The following is a 19757-nucleotide window of genomic DNA, read 5'->3' as shown; positions in this document are numbered from 1 at the left end:
ACTTTGTTATGTATAAATTAGGATTGAACATAATAAGTAAAACATATGAATGTCGTACAACAATTACTTGAAGACTATTTCTAATATGACTGCAGAACCAACAATAAAACCTTCTTAGTACAGTAAGATAAAGAAGGATCAAAAATTTAAAGATAACTATTTTTGGAACTGATGTGGTAAGGTTATAATAATGTGTAGTAAGCTATTGTTGTCTCTTCTAAAATGTTCTAGTTCTTAGACGTTAGAATTAACAGTGGCTGTCGAAACAAAGTTTACTGATTCCAAAATAGAGCAAAAATTCAACACAAAATTGTTTATTTCATATATATTTCTATATTTTAATATCAATAATGTCAACTTTTATTCGCCGACATGAGTAGAGAGAGTAGAGCCGCTTTCTCCTTCTCCTTCTTCCTGACGACGTCAAGCGCGCGATTCTTCCACGTACTCTTGCGCAATTTAATGGGTCTACTACCTACATATCGACCTGTGAAGAAATATAAAAAATAGATGAGCTTATAAGTAAACAATTAATTTTAACAGAGTTTGAGTGCCAAGTAAAGTAAGTATATGGCGAGGGGGCCGATGGCTGGCCATGCGTCATACTCGTGAACGGGTGCTACTTGTGGTGACTGGTCGTACTTGAATTCGTGTATGCGGTGATGTAAGTTGTTTCGACTATGTATTTGCGTGTTGTTCCCACGGGATGTAAGTGCGTGCTCCTATTTCACCAAGCCTCCTGCTGATCTTTGTATTTTATTTATTTTATTATTATTAATTACTTAAGATGTCATGTGGAACATGGTGTAATGGTGGCAACTCCTTACAAACATTGCGTAAAACAAAAAACTTGGCTATTAAAAAGAGTGGCGGAGAGTTTATTGCCAGTTTTTCTCTTCCGTTCTACGCCCTTGATTTGAGAACTGGTTGTAAATGTAAAATTAGAAGTATTTCATATATATTTTTTATTTTTTGACATTCATAAGTGTACATTTTGTTACCTATATGAATAAATGATTTTTGAATTTTAAATCTAATAAAAGAGCAGGAAACAAATTGAACATTAAGTGAGCCTCCAAAGCGAAACAATTTACTGGTAAAAAATATTTACCAGTAATCGAACCACGGTCAGTCGCGCCACTAAACTAGGGAATATTTTATATAACATGCTCACCATCCATTTCCTTCATAGCCTTAATGAAATCTCCGGGATCCTTGAAACTGACAAAGCCAAAACCCTTGCTTTTGTTAGTTCTCTTGTCTCTGATGACTTTAGCTCGCTGAAACGAAGTGTACTTTCCAAATGTTCTAGCCTGGAATTTTCAACAAAAATATTTTGTATGATTCTGTGTTTAAATTAAGATTTTCAACTTTAATTTTATCTCAAATTTATAAAGCCATAGCTTCGAACAGTTATGTAAAAGTTAACATTTAAATTAAAAGCGGATATAAACGCTCATTTAATTACATAATTCAACGTTTCGAGTGCTTTTCAGCGATCACGAATGCGAGAATGAACAAACAGTATCTATAACCTAAGTAGTTTCCATACACCACTATAATAATAATATAATAATGTTTTATCATAATAAAAATTTCGAATTAGGTTCAATAATCTAAAAAAACATATCTCATGTGTCAAATCGACTACATTTTTAACATACATGAGTCATACTAAGCAGTGGAACTTTTCTCCATGCGGAAAATATGTTCTTATTACACGTTTTATTGTTATTACATATATAAATATAACTTTACCGTGTTATTTATATAATAACAACTATCACAGTAAAGTTACAACAAAAATGATTTAGTTAAAATTGCTACTTCTGTAGCATTTTGTAAGGAATTTTTGAGAAATTTACTTTTAAAACAAATTTGGTTTAAAATATTATACTTCACTATTAAATATGTACAGATCACTTACCAGTAATTCATCGGTGACGTCATTTCCAAGATCCCCACAGAACATGCGAAAGTCATCATCAGGCCAGTCCAATAACGTCACGTCTTCCCACACCTGACCACCTGCTGTCCTTACGACCTCGAAAATATAATTTATTAGTTTAATACATTATATTTCCACATAAACGTATTTAATTTTTTATAATTAAAATCAATTTATTTTGCTGAATACGATTGTCATGATGTTTATATTCATTTAGATGCAATTCAAATACATATTAATATATATTATAAATACATACAATATAATCATCTCAGTTATAAAACCAAATTAAGATTACATTTTTTTTAAAGACAATTCACACCAATTGACCTAGTCCCATGCTAAGCTGGTGAAGCTTGTATTATGGGTACTAGGCAACGGATATACATACATATTATAGATAGATAGACATATAAATACATATTTAAACACCCAAGACCTAAGCGAAACACCAAATGCTCTCAGCCGGGGATCGAACCCGGGACCCATGGATTCGCAGTCAGGGGTACTAACCACTAGATCAATGAGTCGTCAACATTGTATCTATTGTTTCCTATATCAATGACAGTAATTGTTAGAACCTTATAAATATGTATTTATTAGTATTATAGAAATTTTTCTAAATAACATTCTGTTTGCATATAATGGCAAATCACCAGAAGAACTGATGCTATTTACCCATCCGTCTCCATGACTTCATATAATGTAAAACTGTCCTTACCTTTCTATGTTTTTTCTCTTTCTTTGCCTTAGGCACCAAAGCCTCAGACACACTGACAGGTACAGGCAATGGTTGTGGAGCTGGAGGGGGAGTTAGAGGCTTTTCAATTTCTGGAGGTGGAGTTATTGGACGAGACCGCTTCTGAAATTTTTAGGCTTTACTAATTCTATGTTCAACAGAAAGAAGTTCTTTCTGTCTCACACTGTTTCACCTATGTTGAGAAAAATAACTACTGGTTTTTAACAACTACAAAAATATTTTTTGGTTTGAACTCGGAGACCCTGCTGTTGTGTTTAACCAAAAAAAACCTTCAGCTGTATAGTGTTATAAGCATAGGTAAGGAGGAAATAAAAACCAACAACACCATTGAAACCTAAACTAGATTTTAATGGTGTTGCTAGTAACTCCAAGCTAGATGTGGGCAAGTGAGTGATGAGGTATATTTTCTATCAAAATTTAGATTAATTTAAAATAAAGTGAATATTATTATAATACCCAAACGTTGTTAACTTATTACCTTTTAATCTCTTGTTTGAGGAGTTGTTTATAATTTTAAGCACATACCTTTTTCTTGCTTTCTTTTTTATCATCATCATCTTTGGGCTGTTTATATAACTTGGGTGCAGCTGATAAAATGACTGGTTGTGGCTTTGGTGGTGCAGGAGGTGGAGGAATCAGTTGTGGTCCTGGAAGTCCAGGTCTTAGGAAAGGTATAGGTGCAGAATAGTCTCCTGGGCCACTTGGCGGACGAAGTCTTTGAACCTAAAATCCATTTGAATCCATAAATTTATTAAAGCCTTACAATGGAATTGTATAAATTAGGCTTTAATGGAGCCCATAAGATTGTTTTTATGTATATAAAACAAACATAAATTTATATAAAATGTATAATTATAATACTCCAAATTTAGGAGGGATGAGCAAATAAAGATAACAATTATTATGATTATAAAGTAAATTTCAAGAAAAATGTAACAATTTGTTTGAAGTGCATATTTACTATCAATAATGATAATAGTAAAAAAATACTTTAAAAAGTAGTTCAACAAGATGCTATGAGATTAAGTGTTGATGTAATATTACTTCAGTATTAAGTATTTTTAGGGATATATGTAGGTAAATAATAGCGTTCGATGTGTGCTAACAATTTGCAACATTACTTTCTACTAGTTCTGAGATCAATAATTTATCTTCATAATTAATTCACCATCCACTATAAATAAAAAAATTATTGTTCACAGAAATGAAAAGTGCTCAGCAAGAAAGGCTTGATTATAATCAGAGAGTGGACTAGTTAAATTTCTACTCACAGAAGCAGGTACCATCATAGACTGTGGGGGTGGGGCACCAGTAGGGAATAACATCCTGGCACCTAAAACACTATGGTCAAATGATGCTAATAAAGCTGGTGGTGGCGGTGGTGGAGGCAATGACCGTTCAAGTTGTTGCTGTACGGCGCCAAATGTAGCTGCTCCTATCACGGGACGCATAGGTGGTCCTCCCGACCCAGATATCTCTGCTTCAAATCTGAAAAAATTTATTAAATTTTCAATGTGGATGATAAAGGTTTACTGTGTATACCAGTGAATTAAAGCTTCAAGAAAATTTTGTGTTTTCTAGTTTCAAATTTATTTTATTAGAGAACATGTGAAGAATATCTTACCTGGACATTTCATCCTGCATTTGTTGAAATTTACAAGAGTCATCCATGGTGATGTATTGATTTTAAACTAGAAGAAATCCAAAAACTTTACGTAGTTATGAGTACAATTTTATTAGGGCTATTTTAATTAAGCACAAATACATACAGGGAATGCCATCATGTGGGGCTCTCAGCTCTAGGCTAATTTTTAACAACCTACGATAACCGTAGTCCGTACAGAAGTATACGTTATGGCATTAAATGATTTAAAAATTAATTTACGTTAAGTTGACTTTTAAGTTAGTAATGTAATTAATAACTTTTTTCAATTAATATATCTAGTTTCTATTATGATTTCTTGTCCACCTGCAATATATGATTATTCTAGTTAAATAAATTTCTACCACAGTCCACAGATTTGATTGTGATTTATGAGTTTGACAAAAGACAATTATTATTATTAACCACACTCCGCAGATGGCATATTTCACAGACTATAAAAAACACAGCACAGAAGTATCGACGCGATTGGATAAAATTCGATTTATTTAAGACTGGTTAGGACCCGGTAAAAACCAATTTAAATTTTAAAGCCAGGCGCACTGTTTGTGACGTGGAAATGGTTTCAGAATATGAAGTTTTAAAGTTTGTCGTGCGTTTTTTTCATCTAGCTCTCCATAAAAAGAAATTTAACGCAGCTACCCGAACCCTTAAACGAGAAATTTTTAAAGCAAAATCGGAACATATTGGCAGAATTGGTGAAAAGCTCGCGAAATTGCCCTCTGGAACTCGTGCCTTTTGGTCATTGGCGAAGGCAACTCAGGGAAACTTTTGTCAGCCCTCTTTACCATCCTTGCGAAAGGAGGATGACTCGATGGCTCACTCGGCGAAAGAGAAAGCAGAGCTCCTTTGCTCTCTCTTTGCTTCTAACTCCACGCTCAATGACTCAGGGACCTTACCGCCCACTATTCCGCATTGCGGGTTTTCTATGCCTGAAGTTCGATTCGAACAGATTGGTGTGCGGAGGGCCTTAATCTCCCTTGATACCCACAAGTCAAGTGGTCCTGACGGCCTTCCCTCGATCGTTCTTAAGACCTGTGCTTCTGAGCTGACTCCGGTGCTTACACGGCTCTTTCGACTCTCGTACTCCTCGGGCGTAGTTCCAAGCTCATGGAAGACTGCGCATGTTCATCCCATTCCCAAAAAAGGTGACCGCTCTGAACCATCCAGCTACAGACCTATCGCAATCACTTCTTTATTTTCAAAGGTAATGGAGTCTATCATCAATAGGCAGCTCTTGCGATATCTGGAGGAGCACCAGCTAATTAGTGATCGTCAGTATGGCTTTCGCCGTGGCCGCTCGGCTGGTGATCTTCTTGCCTATCTAACTCATAGATGGGCCGAAGTTGTGGAAAGTAAGGGAGAGGCATTGGCCGCTAGCTTGGATATAGCTAAGGCCTTTGATAGGGTTTGGCATAGGGCGCTTCTTTCGAAACTACCGTCATACGGTTTGCCCGATGGCTTATGTCGATGGCTGGCAAATTTTCTTGTAGGACGTAGCATTAAAGTCCTAGTTGACGGAGCGTGTTCCAATCCTAGACCCATCAATGCAGGCGTTCCGCAAGGTTGTGTCCTATCGCCGACCCTGTTCGTTCTGCATATCAATGACCTGTTGAATATCGACAACATCCATTGCTATGCAGACGACAGCACCATCGACACATTATATTCCGGCCATCCGAACATGTCTCGATCTGAAGTCGATGAGAGTCGCAACAAACTTGTTCTCGAAATTGAGTCGATTCTGGAGAAGGTTTCTGTGTGGGGTAGTAACAACCTTGTTAAGTTTAATCCTACAAAGACTCAGGTTTGTTCGTTTTCTGCCAAGAAAGATCCTTTTGTCGTATCTCCCCAATTTGAAGGCGCTCTCCTTAGTTCGTCACACAGCCTCAGTATCCTTGGGGTTGGCATTTCGAAAGAAGTCCAATTTCGCAGTCATCTGGAAGAAAAAGCCAAACTGGCTTCCAAAAAGCTGGGTGTTTTGGGTAGGGCTAAGCAGTATTTCACTGAGGTGCAACGTATGCAGCTCTACAAAGCTCAAGTACGACCTCATATGGAATACTGCTCGCATCTCTGGGCCGGTGCTCCCAAATACCAGCTTCTTCCTTTTGACCAAATTCAGCGAAGGGCTTGTCGAATTGTCAATCTCCAATGTCTTACTGATCGGCTTGATTCTCTATCGCTACGCAGAGACATTGCGTCTCTTTGCGTTTTTTACAAAATTTATTACGGAGAGTGTTCTGAAGAATTGTTTGGGTTGATCCCTCCTGCCTCTTTTCAACACCGTACGAGCCGAACGACCTCTAAATTTCACCAGCATCATCTTGATGGTTGGAGGTCTTCCACGGTCCGCTTCACTAGGCATTTTCTTTTGCGAACTAGCGAACTGTGGAATCGGCTCCCGGGGGGGGTCTTCCCTCAGAGATACGACCTCCAAATTTTTAAAAAACGAGCCTACTCCTCCCTCAAAGGCCGGCAACGCACCCACTAAAATGGGTGTCTATGGGCTGCGTGGACTACCCTTTTTGGTCGTCCCGCAAGCTCGTTTGCCCCCCTATTATATAAAAAAAAAAAAAAAAAAAAAAAGCAACTGGCAGCCCTGTTTTGACAACTGACGTGAACTGAAACAAGATAATATTTTTATTAATAATAAAAAATATATATTTAGCGTTAATAATTTTGAGTACATATTTTCTAAACTTCAAGACACATTTGACTCAAGTAATGTCATTTTACCTTAAAATCAATAAATGAAAACTGCAGTTACATTGTTTTGTGCACTTTATAATTACAACGTCAACTCTGTTCCTCCTGCTTGCATAAATAAGAAGTTTTTCAAGTTTTTGGGTGCCTAGGTGACTGATGATATTGAATTTTGCGTATCATGTATGAAGAGGATAATAAAACGATATGGTGCGGTAACATATCGGAACAAGTGACTGAGGAAATTCTGTATGAACTGTTTTTACAGGTATGTTAGTTACTGTTCTATTAGTAAGTAAATAGTATGCCTTAACTAATATAACCTAATGCCTTCTGATTTTCTTTTCTAGGCAGGCCCTCTTGAAAAGGTAAAAATTGTTAAAGATCGAGATGGAAGACAAAGGAACTTTGCATTTATAACATACAGACATGAAGTGTCTGTACCATATGCACTGAATTTATTTCGAGGTACAGCCCTTTTTAATAAAGCATTATCAATGCATTGTAGAGGGCGTATGGTTCCATTACCACCTTCTATTCGTGCATATGGTGATGAAGTACCCCTTGAAATTCATAACCAAAATGTCATCCAGCAATTTGCTGCCATGACAGAAAAGATTAAGGACGATAGCCAAAGACCCATGCCATTATTAAGAAGTGAAATGAACAATGAGCTTGTTATGGCTAGCTTACAAGGAAATTGGTTGCATAGGCACCACCCATATCAAACTAATGATAACAGAAAGCATGGGCGAGACGACAATAGACATAAAGAAAGTCAGAAAAAGCACTCAAGCCACTGGAAGGATAGGAAAAGGTCAAGAAATTATAGAAGAGATTAAATATAAATAACATAAGAGGACTAAAATATTGCTTTGTGGAAGAAATAGTAAATTTTATTTAAAAAATTACAATTTATTCACTTACTGAACTACCTATTATTGTATATATGATATAAATAAAATGACAACATCAATAACTATTATATACATGCATTTAATAGAGCTATTTTGAATTTTCACCAGTGTCCATTTAAAATATAGCCAACTTCATTAAGAAATCCCTTGAATTCTTCCTGTAAAAGTAACTTATTATTAAAAGAATTGTCATTAATGTTTTGGTATAGATGAAAAAAAGTTTATTATAGTTAATCTTTATAGAATAAAATAAACAACACAAAATTATGTATAAAGTAATTAAGAAAAAAATTTATATAAAAGTCATTATTGTTGTCTTAACCATTTATTTGAATATAAAACTTAAATATTTTAATACCAATATTTTTGACCCTCTAATGAAATGTTGTAAGTTAAATTTACTTACAATTTTTGTCTTATATTTGTAGGCAACATAGCCTATAATTTCTGAAATGAAGATAAGGGATACTATGTAGAAGACAAGTGAAATTAATTTCTCATCCATGTCAAACATATCTGAATGCAATATTTTGTATGTCAAATATGTCCCAAATATGCCACGGAGGCCAATAAATAGAATTAAATATACTATTTCCACTGCATAATATATTAGAGTTCCTTCATATCCTTCAGATCGTAAGAACCTGAAATATTAACTTAATAAGAATATGTGTCAAGGAATAACCACATTTTTTTTAATGTAAAAATTAATCTGGGCAAAAAAGTATTACCATCTACTTTGTAGCAGGGGATTTGTAATTTCCATTAATGCCAATGTACAGGCAAAAGTACAGCCAGTGTTGTCTTTGCCCATGTATATATTTATAGCTATCAAAGCACTAATATGGTGTACCAGCATTACATAACTATCAGTCCAATATATTATACACCAAAGCAGGTCAAATGCAAAATAACCCCATGACCAAACCATCACAGCGTAACGCGCCGTGGTTATTTTACCTAAAATTTTAGCATGTGTTAGATTTATACAAAAAGATATGGAAACATAGTCTTTTAAGTATTCGCTAATAATAATAGAAAGTACTGTCCAAAGTTATGGTCAGCCTTACTTATCTTTCTAAGAGCAAGATTCAGAAACGAGACTTAGCGTGAACTATGAGTCTTGACTCTTGATCAGACTCCATAAGATTCATTAAAATATTAACTTACAAACTTAAATACTACTACTTATAACTTAAGAACATTATATTTTCACATAGATTATATGATCAATTTATTTGAACTACCAAAGAAGATTTAAAATGAAGTTAAAAGACAACATGATAATTGATTAAGCATAAAGTACATTAAAAAAACAAAGCATGGGAACAGAATTGAAAAGTGAAATCTAGTTGGCTACTCACTGGTAAGCCGTTTTCGGGTTAGACTAAATACGCCGCATTGCCAGAGCCCTGCTGCAGTTGCTACGCTGCCATGCAGAAGGGTCACTGCCCTAGAGTACCACTCGGGGCTCTTTCCTGGTACTTTTGCCGCGCAATAAACATAGGACCAACTCCAGCATAAAAAAGACGTTAATTTTATAAGCGATGCTGTCGACAATTCTGGCCGATAAGCCATTTGTAGGTTTTTTTTTAAATGTTATGATTACATCTCAGAAATTTTAATAGAAAAGGTAAAATCTGGTATTTAAAAATTTAATTTTTTAAAATGCGAATGACATACTTACTGTCTTTTTTACATTGTCAAAAGTTAGGGTGGTTTGCTTTACTAAAAATCTAGTGGTTTACGATTGGTAAATGATTGGTAAAATTTATAGGTACATAATACAAAAGTGCCTAGTGCAGCGCTCTAGGTTTCCAGCTAAATTTGACCCTGAATTCGAAGCACAAACGTTTCGGTGCCTACTGGATACGATCTACTATCTAGTCATTAAATAGAATAATAAAGATATAAAAATAAATAGTCAATTACATATATTATTTAGGTAAAGTTTATTATCTAAACATTGAATTTTTATTTACATTTATTATAAGTACATTAAGTTTCTTTTCAAAATATTTTATTCAAAAAATTAAAGTTGTATAGAGTTAAAAAAATCTAAGTTCTAAACAACAGTAATGAACGGCAGTGGGATTTGGTAGGTTAGTATAAACTACCTTATTTCGTGTGTCTATCGACATCGTAATTTTTCCACATATTTTTCAATTGCACGATACCGGCTAAGTGTCATCGAGTCTTTGAGCATTTGATGGAAACGCGGGTCTTCTGACAATAAAATACATAGATGTCGGGCGTGAAGCCTGGTTTCAGGGTGAGCATCACCAAGGAGATCACCAGCAGCTCTCAGGATGACGGTACGTGGCTCAGATGGAAGTTCTAGAATTTTCGATGGTCCTGTATGCCTTGTTAAACGTGTTAAAGCTTGTGCTGCAGCGGCTCTTACTGGTCCCGCGCGATGTGTAGCTCCTTTTCTGGCTAAAGCCACCCCAGCCCTTGCACAGCCTACGCTACACGCTACTCGTCCAAGTGCATTTGCGGCTTCTGCACGTAAAAATCTATTGGCATCCGCACATCTTTCTAATAACGCCCCAGCGGCTTCTTCGACATCTGACTCTAAGATTTTTCCTCGTAGCTCAAACAAAGTTCCTAAAGTGGAACACGCAGCACGAGCTACTCTTGATCGTAATGATCTTACATGAGTGGAAGCCGTTCGGACAACAGATCTCCAGCTTGCTGCCGGGGCCCGAGCCGTTTCATCCTTCGCGAGCCTTTCGATTTCAGTTAGTGCGCTAACTATAGCTTCCCAATCTTCATGCCGAGCTGGTATTATTGTCTCGGCCAGTGCAGTGCGAACATCCCGTTCATGTCTCTGCGGGACCTCCTCGAGAGATATGCTTCGTATCGATGATGTGGAAACGCCGCTTTTTCGGCGCTCGAAGATAGACTTTTCACTTTTGGGCCGACAATCAATTTGGTCCACTGATTCTGATTTGTTAGATATTGATTCAGATTTTTGCGAAATAGCTTCATCTGACTGATGCAACTCATTTTCTTTTTGTTCAGATATATTTGACGCGTTTAGAGTTAGCGACGACTGACTCTTTTCAGAAAAATCCTCGACATGTATTGATGGTGTGCTGGGAGCTTGTGATGTTATTTCTGGTTCATTTTCAATTTTCTCTAAAGTCGAAGTGTCGTCGGTTTTGTCCTTTTCTTTTACTGGTGTTATTATCGTTTCCGGTGAATTTGTACTAGCGCTTGTATCTCTGTAACAGAAAAGTTTAAATAATCAGTCAAGTCCGGAATGTGTTAATTTAAATTAATGTTCGGTCTTGATACCGCGTATGTAGGGGTAAGTCAGCTACGAGGTCAGGGGCGCAGATGGGTGTGGGGCGTACGGGCGTGCCCCCGCAGCAGCAGAGCCGCCGCATACCACCACCGTGCACTAAACCGACTCTGCAACTGACGCTAGCCACACTCACCCGCGCTAATATCTACTAACGACCAATCAATTTTAACGCATAGCTATCAAATCCCCTAAACAATGGTAAACAGTCCGGAAGTTTCGATGTTTGTTTTCTTTTCAAATTCGATAGGGTACATTTTAATTCAATGTTATTTCGGTTTCACATTATTACGTCATCCTAAAGCATGTATTTAGGTCCTATTAAAGAGTTATTAGCAAAAGCCGGTCAGTTTCGAAGTAGAGCGATTTGACGATAGCAGAAATAGGTCGTCTATGAGCGCCTTGAATGGGCGTGGAGTAGGTAATAATTTTTTGTTTTATTTAGATTACAAACACGCGATGTACTAAAATTTGGTGGTCAAATTATTCGTGACTAATCTCAATGAACTTTCTTCTGTTGAATAGATAATAACGCTATTGATGCGATTAGAATGATTTGGTATTTTATAATTTCCCGACGTCGACCCGGTGACCCAATTGAGCTCACTGGTTCTTGAGCGATGTGTGACCCAGCTAATATTTGAAGCCGTTGTTCTTTTCGTTGCTAAGGAACGGGTACAAACTATTTTTCTAAAATAATGCTAGTCATTTGTGTAGGCAATTTCGAAATATGACTAACATCTTTAGGGTCTGTTTCACAATGTATGGATAAAGTACCAAATAGCTATGCAACACATAAATTATTTGGAAGATAAATTGTGCTATTTGACATTCATCGAACTCATAACTTATGATGTGACGAATAGCGCTATCTGACAGTCGTGAAACGCAACAATAGTGTTTATCCTACCAATAAGTAATAAATAGCTAATTTGGAACATATGTAAAACTTATCCGTACATTGTGAAACAGACCCTTACTATTTTATAAATAAGGAAGGCTACATGTAGTTAGAATTGGTTCTTGCTTAAACTTTGTTGGTAAATATTCTTTTTTATATTCTTTATTTTCGTTATAATTTTCGATATTTAATTTTAAATTATTTTTAACTAGTTATTTTAAGCAATTAATCCAGATTTACTGATAAAACATCGGAAGCTCATACACAAACCTACCAAAAGGGGTCTTATAAAGAAGGTAAGTAAATTTTAGTACGACACTTGGAGAAGACTAGTGTGTATAAAGTAATTATTTACTGGCAAGGTGTCTGGGCCGTGACTGTATAATTATAGTAACGTACGCAAGCAAACAAAAGGGCGTCAGGGAGTTCAATGTTTCCGATTTCATTTAATAACACTTGAACATTCGAGCTCATGGTTTGCTGAAGTAATCAAGGACTTAATAGGCCATTCGTTAGGCTACACTAAGGACTAAAGTAATTTAAATACTGACCCCTTTCTGAGTATAAAATTAAAAGTTTTATTAAAATTCAATAAAACACGGTTTTGTGTCTTTCATCGCAAACACAATTTTAAAACACAATAACACAAATCTGTTATTGAAATAGTTACAACGTATGACCTGACATAAGTAAGTATGGTAAAGATTCGTATAAAAAACGCCTGCATATAATACCTTAATATGAAGTGTTTTGGCATAGCCTTTATACCGTCAATAATGCACATTCTTTAACAACTAAATGTCATTCAGGTGGTACACAAATCGGAATTTTTTTTGCATACTTCATAGAATCCGTGAAGGTAAGCCAACAATCGTTTGATGATTTAGCCTTCATTGAATAAAAGGAAAAATTTACTCGACAGCTGAAAATTTTCCCTAAGATCAAGGCTGAGGCTAATAAATATTAGGTAGGTAGATACCTTTCCGTTTATGGGAGTTGAAATAATGAAAACAATAATTACACGGCCTATATATACATATATAGAAAACCACTTTTATACATATCTACAACTTAAATCTTTTCAGAAATTTGTTGATCAAAGTAATAGAAATATGTTATTTTAAAAATATACTTTAAATAATAATTTCCAATAGTATTATAGGCACACTTACTGTTGTGTATTTATTGGTCTAACTTCTAATCTTCTTCCAGGAGAAGAGATACCTGTAAGAAATGAAATATTTATTCTACGCATTTTTTTCACAAATTCAAAATGTATTAAATACAACATTTATTTTGTGTAGATAAACTGTTGAATAATGGAAATTAAAACCGCTTAAAGCGTATATGTTATGAGCAGATTTTATTATTATAGTATAGTTAATCTTGTATTCTGTTTAATATTTTGAATAAAGCTGTTGCACCATGACTACATTCTGCTGTACTAGAAGAAATTAATCTACTTATGTAGGTTAAGAAAATTTTAAAAACTGTATATTTGATGGTAATATATAATTAAGTTTATATTTTAAATAAAAGTTCATCTATGGAAAAACTATATATATATACTTAAAGAGATAGATAATAATAGAAAAATAGATGTAATTAATGTTATAAGTAATATAATAAATATACACGACTTGTACTTGTACTATAAACAAGCTTGTTTTTCCGTTCAGGTCCAAAAATATAACCTTGATTTATGCTTACCCAGCGATGGTGCAGAGTCTGGTAAGGGTTTCAGTCTTCTAGGCCTAGGAGCTGGGGCTGGAGTAGACATTGCTCGACGACGACGGGTCGGTACAGGTAGCTGAGACGTCCTACAAATGTCTAGTTGTTTGAAGGTGTAATATACACTTATAACAAACAGGAATCAAGATCCTGGGAATTAATAGGTACTTAAATACCCAAGTAAAAAAATGTTGAAAGCACAGTAATACTACAAACATTTAAGTATAGTAAATATCACATAATTCAAGAATAGTGTAGTACTCAATATGAAACTGAGCAAATTCTTTTATAAAGTACCTACGTTTTGTATATATAAAAAAATTGATTGTAGGTACCTACAATTTATTTTTTGAAACATGAACCTACTGATCATCAATCAACATACCTCGAAACATGGATTGGCATGTTTTCCAGCGGTTTGTTGATTTTGTCACGTAACTGTTAAAGAAATTTATAAATTAAATATAATATTTTGCATGGTCCTTTGAGTAGTATGTTATCCATTTTTGTAATTTCTTAATGACTACTAATCTTATAGAACACTAGGAGGAACACTTTTTTAAATGAAAAGCCATTTAACATGAAATGTTATTACTAGTGTGGCTTATGTTTTAATAGAGTTATTTTATTCTTAAGTAAAGATGTCATGTAATTCGTAAAATACCTACTTTGTAACAAAACATGTCAGCATCGGATGAGACACCTAAACAACGCCTAACAGCAGCTAAAACAGCAGCTGGTCCCGCCGCCTTAGCCAGGCACATGGTGGCTTGAAGGCGGGCGGCTTCTAGCTTATTTAAATCTGTCTCCTGTTGGAATTTTAAGTTTTAGTATAATTTTTCTTTAATTGGTTTGAAACTTCCTGATTTTCTTTCAGAAACTTTATTTGAATATTATAATAGCTAATTGTTGAATTTACAAAAGTTCGACTTTAATCATTTTGACATTACAATATGTTGATGTTGCAGCTTACCGTGATGATATTTTGGTCGAAAACTAATTCAACCAAATGATGTAATGCAATCCTCAGCAATAGTGCATGGGGTAAGGCAGTGGGTGCTGGTTCCCTTGAAAGTCTGCGCAACAGGTCTGGCAACAGCTGCCTTATGCAATCTGCGTTTGCATTACGAACCATTGAGCACACAACTCCCTCTGCTGGTGCTCTTGTTGCTGGTATCTGCAAAATTAAAATATAATCAACAGCCCTTATTTACTAACATTTATTTTACATTCACATGTAGATACTATTTCTATCAAAACTTGCATCATTTCAAATATTTAAAATCGCAATAGCCATCGTTAATTATTCCTATTCTAGTCTGTCCAATGTCCTTATGTTATTCATGACACATTTAATTTCAACATATTTAATTAGGGTAACTGGGTGTGTGTTCAATCAGATCACACCAGCGAGTCCTTTATTACGTCCTCGTACCCCACGAACTTTCACGTTTCTAATTTATGAATTGAATACATACCGCATCACTAAGGGCCCACATGTGTTGCACAAGAGATAGGGCAGCGGTCTCCAGCAAAGCGACGTTATCTGATTCCAATAATGCGCCGTGGAGCTGATCCGCTGCCTTTACAGCTGATATCCAGTTTTCCTGCTCAATATGTAATAAATACAAGTATATCAATATAGTAAAAATATAGCTTCTGATCGTTTTATATCATTTTATTATTAACGGAATTAATATTACTCAATCGTTACGGATTTAGGCCGTAAACCTTCTAAAGTCCTATGGTACTTTAATTTTAAGCTCCGGCTAAACCACGATATAATTGTGAACTTAAATTATATAAAACTTAATACCCTTAAAAATATAATATATTAACTTAAATATATTATTAAAAGGAGTCCCTTTAGGCAAGGATCCGAAGATACTGGCAGCGTTCTCCCTTTGAATAGCTAGACTACCTACTTCTTTGTCCGAGGTAGCTGCCAGATCTTCGGTCCCCTGTGATGTCGACTATTTGCTATTTCCTTCAAACATAAAATGAATAATATTTTCCTTTATTTGTTACTACTTTTATATTCTGTAATTTGGTTGTTGTATAGTATAAATCTTTGATTAAAATTGTCATGTCATATTGTAGTTATAAATAAATGTGCAAGATAAACCACGTTACGTTTTTTGTAAAATGAATTTTACAAATAATCTTAAAAGACATTGACAAACACATATTGTGCAAACATTTGCTTTTGCCATTTATAATATTACGACTATCGTCTAAAAATAAAGCAGAGGCCAAATATAAGAAACCTATTCGTGTGACATTACATCGCACGTCATAAAATACAGAAAACAAAAAGTAACTAAACACGTAATCAAAATTTATCGTCCAAGCATATCTGAACTCAAAGTTTTATTGTGTCTAAGGGAATAAAATTAGCATGCAAAGGACCATTTTCGCCCAGACAGGTCAAGGCAAATCTCTATTGGAACAGCCCCTGAGTTAAAATAACAATTCTTTATCGGATATAAACGCGAATTTATGACATTAGTTAGTACTTACACGCATAATCCAAAGATAATATTAGCCCCTAGGTTTATCTATTATTTATCTATAATAAGAGTTTCTTTAAAATATAATGAACAATTTCTTACTTTTACGGGGAAATCTTATTTTACAAATTTTTGTTTAATTTATTACACACAAAAATAGTTTTCGAAAACATTAAAACTGATTTCATAATGTCATTTTACCTAATCTTAGGGCTTAAGTATTAAATTGAATTAAAAAAAATATATATCAATTCATATTTACCGTATTATGCAACTGCTCTGAAATGTATTTTGGTACTACACCTAAGGCCTCCCAATCATAGTGTAATTGTAAGGGGGATGATGGCCGAGGAGAGATAAGCAGTGATTCTGGAGGAGAAGATGCGATCAAATCCAGTACGAATCTGTTCAAATGATAAAGTACGTTTACTGTTTGGACATTTAAATTACTTATACGTATGTATAACAAAGAAAGTCGGCAAAATAGGTATCATCCAGTATATACTGATATCGCAGGAATCTATACTTTTCAGGGTTCTTGTGTTTTTCAAGTCTATAAGGCATGTTTAGTTTAATATCAACAAAGGTCATTGCAATAATTGACTAACGAGTAAGTAAGTGGCCCACGAAGGAATGTTTTATTTACTTACATTTAGGAAATTAATATTATTATTACTATCAATAAATAAGTGAGTGGCTGAATTGAGTTATGTAAGGCGGTTCAGTAAATATTTCAAGAGGCCAACCAAACTTATTTTGTTTTATTTGCTTGAATCATACTCGCCTATCAGTATCAACGGTGACGCGTGTTTGTGGTCTTCTCGGGGACACGGTGGGACTCCGTTGTAAGTTATGTAATACCTCAACTTCTCGATGTGATTCCACAGGACTGGAAACCGTCTCAGGAGATTTCACTTCAGAAAGGGTGAGGGCAAAACCTGTTCTTTCTTTCGATTTCGTTTCTAATGTTTTCTTTTTATTACCGTTAAAGTAATCATACAGCTCACTCAAAGACTTTGATTTTATTCTATTATCATTTCTGCTCACATTAGCCAAACTTTTTCTTTGTTTTTGGATTACTGGTAGCGGTATTCCACTTTTTTTATGAGGTGCAAGAGTTTCTTTTTCAACAGCTCGTTTTATTTCCTTTGCCTTATCTAATATGGATGGTCTATCTGGTAAACTTACTTCCTCATTTAGTTTTTCTAATATACTTCGAGAATTATTTTGGTTTGAATCATCCTCACTATTTAACAAATTATCACTGTCCGGCGTCCGTATTTTTACACTTTCTCCACCGAAACGCACTTTTTTCACTATAACATCTGCATCTTCTTCAGATTCCTCCTCACTGTACTTTAAGAACAAACGATCTTCACTAGAACATTCATCATCACTTGCAGCATTTTTGTCAGATTCGGTTTCATTTTGTTCTAAGACTGTCATTGTAATTGCTGTGTCCGAATCGAATTTAATTTCTGTCTCTATTATCACTTTAGCGTAATTATTATTGTGCAACGGTACTCTATATGATTCGTCTGATGAAGAATCAGTAGAGAAATGGATGGGTATTGTTGCTGGATTATTTAAAATTCTATTAATATGTATCACATTTTGGTTACGAGACCGCCTTGGTCCGTAATAGACGTCCATTGAGTCTTCGTCGTACATTTCACACAAGTAGCGAAATTTATCTTGAACTCTTGGGTCCAGCCTTGAAAAGCACAGGGCGTAGTCACGTGGTCCACACACGCGACGCAGTTTCATTAAAGATCGTAAAGCAGCGTCCTTATGCACAGAATCGAACAATTTCTCACCCAAATTTTCAATTACCGGAAATATGTCGAGGTCTCTATGTCTTCGTTTTAAAATTCCAAAAAGTGTTGGAATAGATAAAACTAAACCAGTCACAACGTTTATTTTAAAACTTAAATCTGCGGATTGAGGTCGAATATTGTTATAGGAACACTTATCTAGTATTGCACGTGCCGCACATTCTGGTTCTTCGCAGTGGGTGCAAAAAACCCTAAGCGCATCCAATGCAGCTTTTCTAACGTTCGGCGACGTATGTCCCAGATTGTCTATAACTTGGTCGAAAGGGAATGAAAGTGCATTGCCTGAGAGAGGTAGAAGATCAGCGAGCACTCTTAATGCGTGAAGCCTTACTTCCCATTCCGGGTGAGTGAGTCGATCCTTGATGGCGATGTAAAGGAGTTGGACGTCGAGATCCGGCGGTAGAGCGCGGGCTCGCAATATTCGGTCCCACAGAGGTGCGAGGGGAGGCGGGGGTATTTCAGGCAGTTGCATGGTGAATTGCCGGCGAGCGCCGCTGGCGTGCCCTCGGCTCGCGACGTGAATCCCAACTGGGTTAATGATCGGCCGGTAAGCCACACTCTGACCAATCGATGGATAAACACAGGTGGTTGTATACTATCTTAGACTTTTACAAAATTTCATTATAGGCCTGTGCTATAGAAATAGTTAATACACATATTTTAACACCTTACTAGTAAGCCCGCATATAAGAAATCGATACCGGTGCGTGGGTGGTATATTATTAAGATTACCTTATTGAAAACCGTAATTTTAAAGCTATTAACGCAAAATTTATAATTAAAATTGATGTCTTGAGTTAGTATTGGGTTCGATTCCTGGTAGGAACGTATATTATAACGAAATTTGTATTTAAATTACTCTTCACCTCTGGTTTGAGGAACCAACTGACTGGTACGGTGTAATGTCACTATTAAGTAAGCACATTTCTGAGACCAAAAGTATGATACTTACGCCTCGGTAGCATAACTGAATACAGGTGTACCTATGCAAAAGCTCTGCTCAGATGAGCCGATATGATGGGCCACATGTTTCGTATTTTTCAATATTTCGTAGTTAACTGAGAGAAATATTTCAACCTTATGTTTTTTACCGACAAAATAATTGCCTAGTGAAACTATATGTGAAGTTCTTATTCGATCAATGCATAGTTCTTAAGTAGTTGCTTTATCATAATATGTACTTGAGAGACGTGTTTGCTATAGATCTGTTACGTAGATACGTTAGGTAGGTACATCTTGTGTTCTAAACTGAGCTTGTAATATGGTACAACAAACAGAATTAATTTTAGAGGTTTTTGGAGTTCATAAAATATATTTTTTCATTCACATACTAAAGAGATAAACAAAAATTGTCTGCAGTGAAAGATCATTATATTTATTTTTATCAATTAAGATATCTTAGTACATGTTTCTAGACAAAAATCTTTCCATTACATTTTTCCAGAGTTTCCACGAGGTTACGGACACATTCTTTAGAAATTT

General features: G+C 35.4%; 4 protein-coding genes across 7 annotated transcripts; 1 reads left to right on the top strand and 3 right to left on the bottom strand.

Annotated features, from left to right (window-relative positions):
• Nucleotides 1–310: 310 nt before the first annotated feature.
• Nucleotides 311–4751, bottom strand: LOC125052474 (RNA-binding protein 42-like). 2 transcript variants are annotated; one of them, XM_047653350.1, is made up of 8 exons: nt 4478–4751; nt 4333–4399; nt 3980–4196; nt 3234–3431; nt 2670–2810; nt 1928–2044; nt 1175–1313; nt 311–487 (listed from the first exon to the last, which is right to left on the bottom strand). In XM_047653350.1, the coding sequence occupies exons 2-8, from the start codon at nt 4377–4379 to the stop codon at nt 354–356; spliced, it is 993 nt and encodes a 330-aa protein (XP_047509306.1). In that variant the 5' UTR covers nt 4380–4399; nt 4478–4751; the 3' UTR covers nt 311–353. The 2 variants fall into 2 exon arrangements, with proteins under 2 accessions (XP_047509306.1, XP_047509304.1); XM_047653348.1 differs by having other exon boundaries at nt 4333–4751.
• A 2212-nt stretch (nt 4752–6963) lies between these two features.
• On the top strand, nt 6964–8074 carry LOC125052466 (RNA-binding protein 7). The gene is made up of 2 exons (XM_047653332.1): nt 6964–7342; nt 7425–8074. Exons 1-2 carry the CDS (start codon nt 7256–7258, stop codon nt 7914–7916), a joined length of 579 nt encoding a protein of 192 aa, XP_047509288.1. The 5' UTR covers nt 6964–7255; the 3' UTR covers nt 7917–8074.
• On the bottom strand, nt 8051–9694 carry LOC125052465 (TLC domain-containing protein 5-like). Its single transcript, XM_047653331.1, has 4 exons — nt 9356–9694; nt 8723–8951; nt 8398–8635; nt 8051–8149 (listed from the first exon to the last, which is right to left on the bottom strand). Exons 1-4 carry the CDS (start codon nt 9567–9569, stop codon nt 8093–8095), a joined length of 738 nt encoding a protein of 245 aa, XP_047509287.1. The 5' UTR covers nt 9570–9694; the 3' UTR covers nt 8051–8092.
• Nucleotides 9509–19129, bottom strand: LOC125052464 (TOG array regulator of axonemal microtubules protein 2). Of its 3 annotated transcripts, XM_047653328.1 has the most exons (9): nt 17225–19129; nt 16703–16844; nt 15409–15537; nt 14904–15107; nt 14599–14739; nt 14316–14368; nt 13910–14019; nt 13372–13423; nt 9509–11218 (listed from the first exon to the last, which is right to left on the bottom strand). In XM_047653328.1, exons 1-9 carry the CDS (start codon nt 18745–18747, stop codon nt 10123–10125), a joined length of 3450 nt encoding a protein of 1149 aa, XP_047509284.1. In that variant the 5' UTR covers nt 18748–19129; the 3' UTR covers nt 9509–10122. The 3 variants fall into 3 exon arrangements, with proteins under 3 accessions (XP_047509284.1, XP_047509285.1, XP_047509286.1); XM_047653329.1 differs by lacking the exons at nt 14316–14368; nt 14599–14739; nt 14904–15107; ... (1 more) ...; nt 16703–16844; nt 17225–19129 and adding an exon at nt 14107–14223 and having other exon boundaries at nt 13910–14029; XM_047653330.1 differs by lacking the exons at nt 14316–14368; nt 14599–14739; nt 14904–15107; ... (1 more) ...; nt 16703–16844; nt 17225–19129 and adding an exon at nt 14107–14218.
• Nucleotides 19130–19757: the final 628 nt, after the last annotated feature.

The sequence above is a fragment of the Pieris napi genome, chromosome 9, assembly GCF_905475465.1.
Source record: "Pieris napi chromosome 9, ilPieNapi1.2, whole genome shotgun sequence".
In the NCBI taxonomy this organism is placed as follows: Eukaryota; Metazoa; Arthropoda; class Insecta; order Lepidoptera; family Pieridae; genus Pieris; species Pieris napi.
Note: the sequence above shows the minus strand (reverse complement) of the source record. Positions and strands in the feature narration are given on the sequence as shown.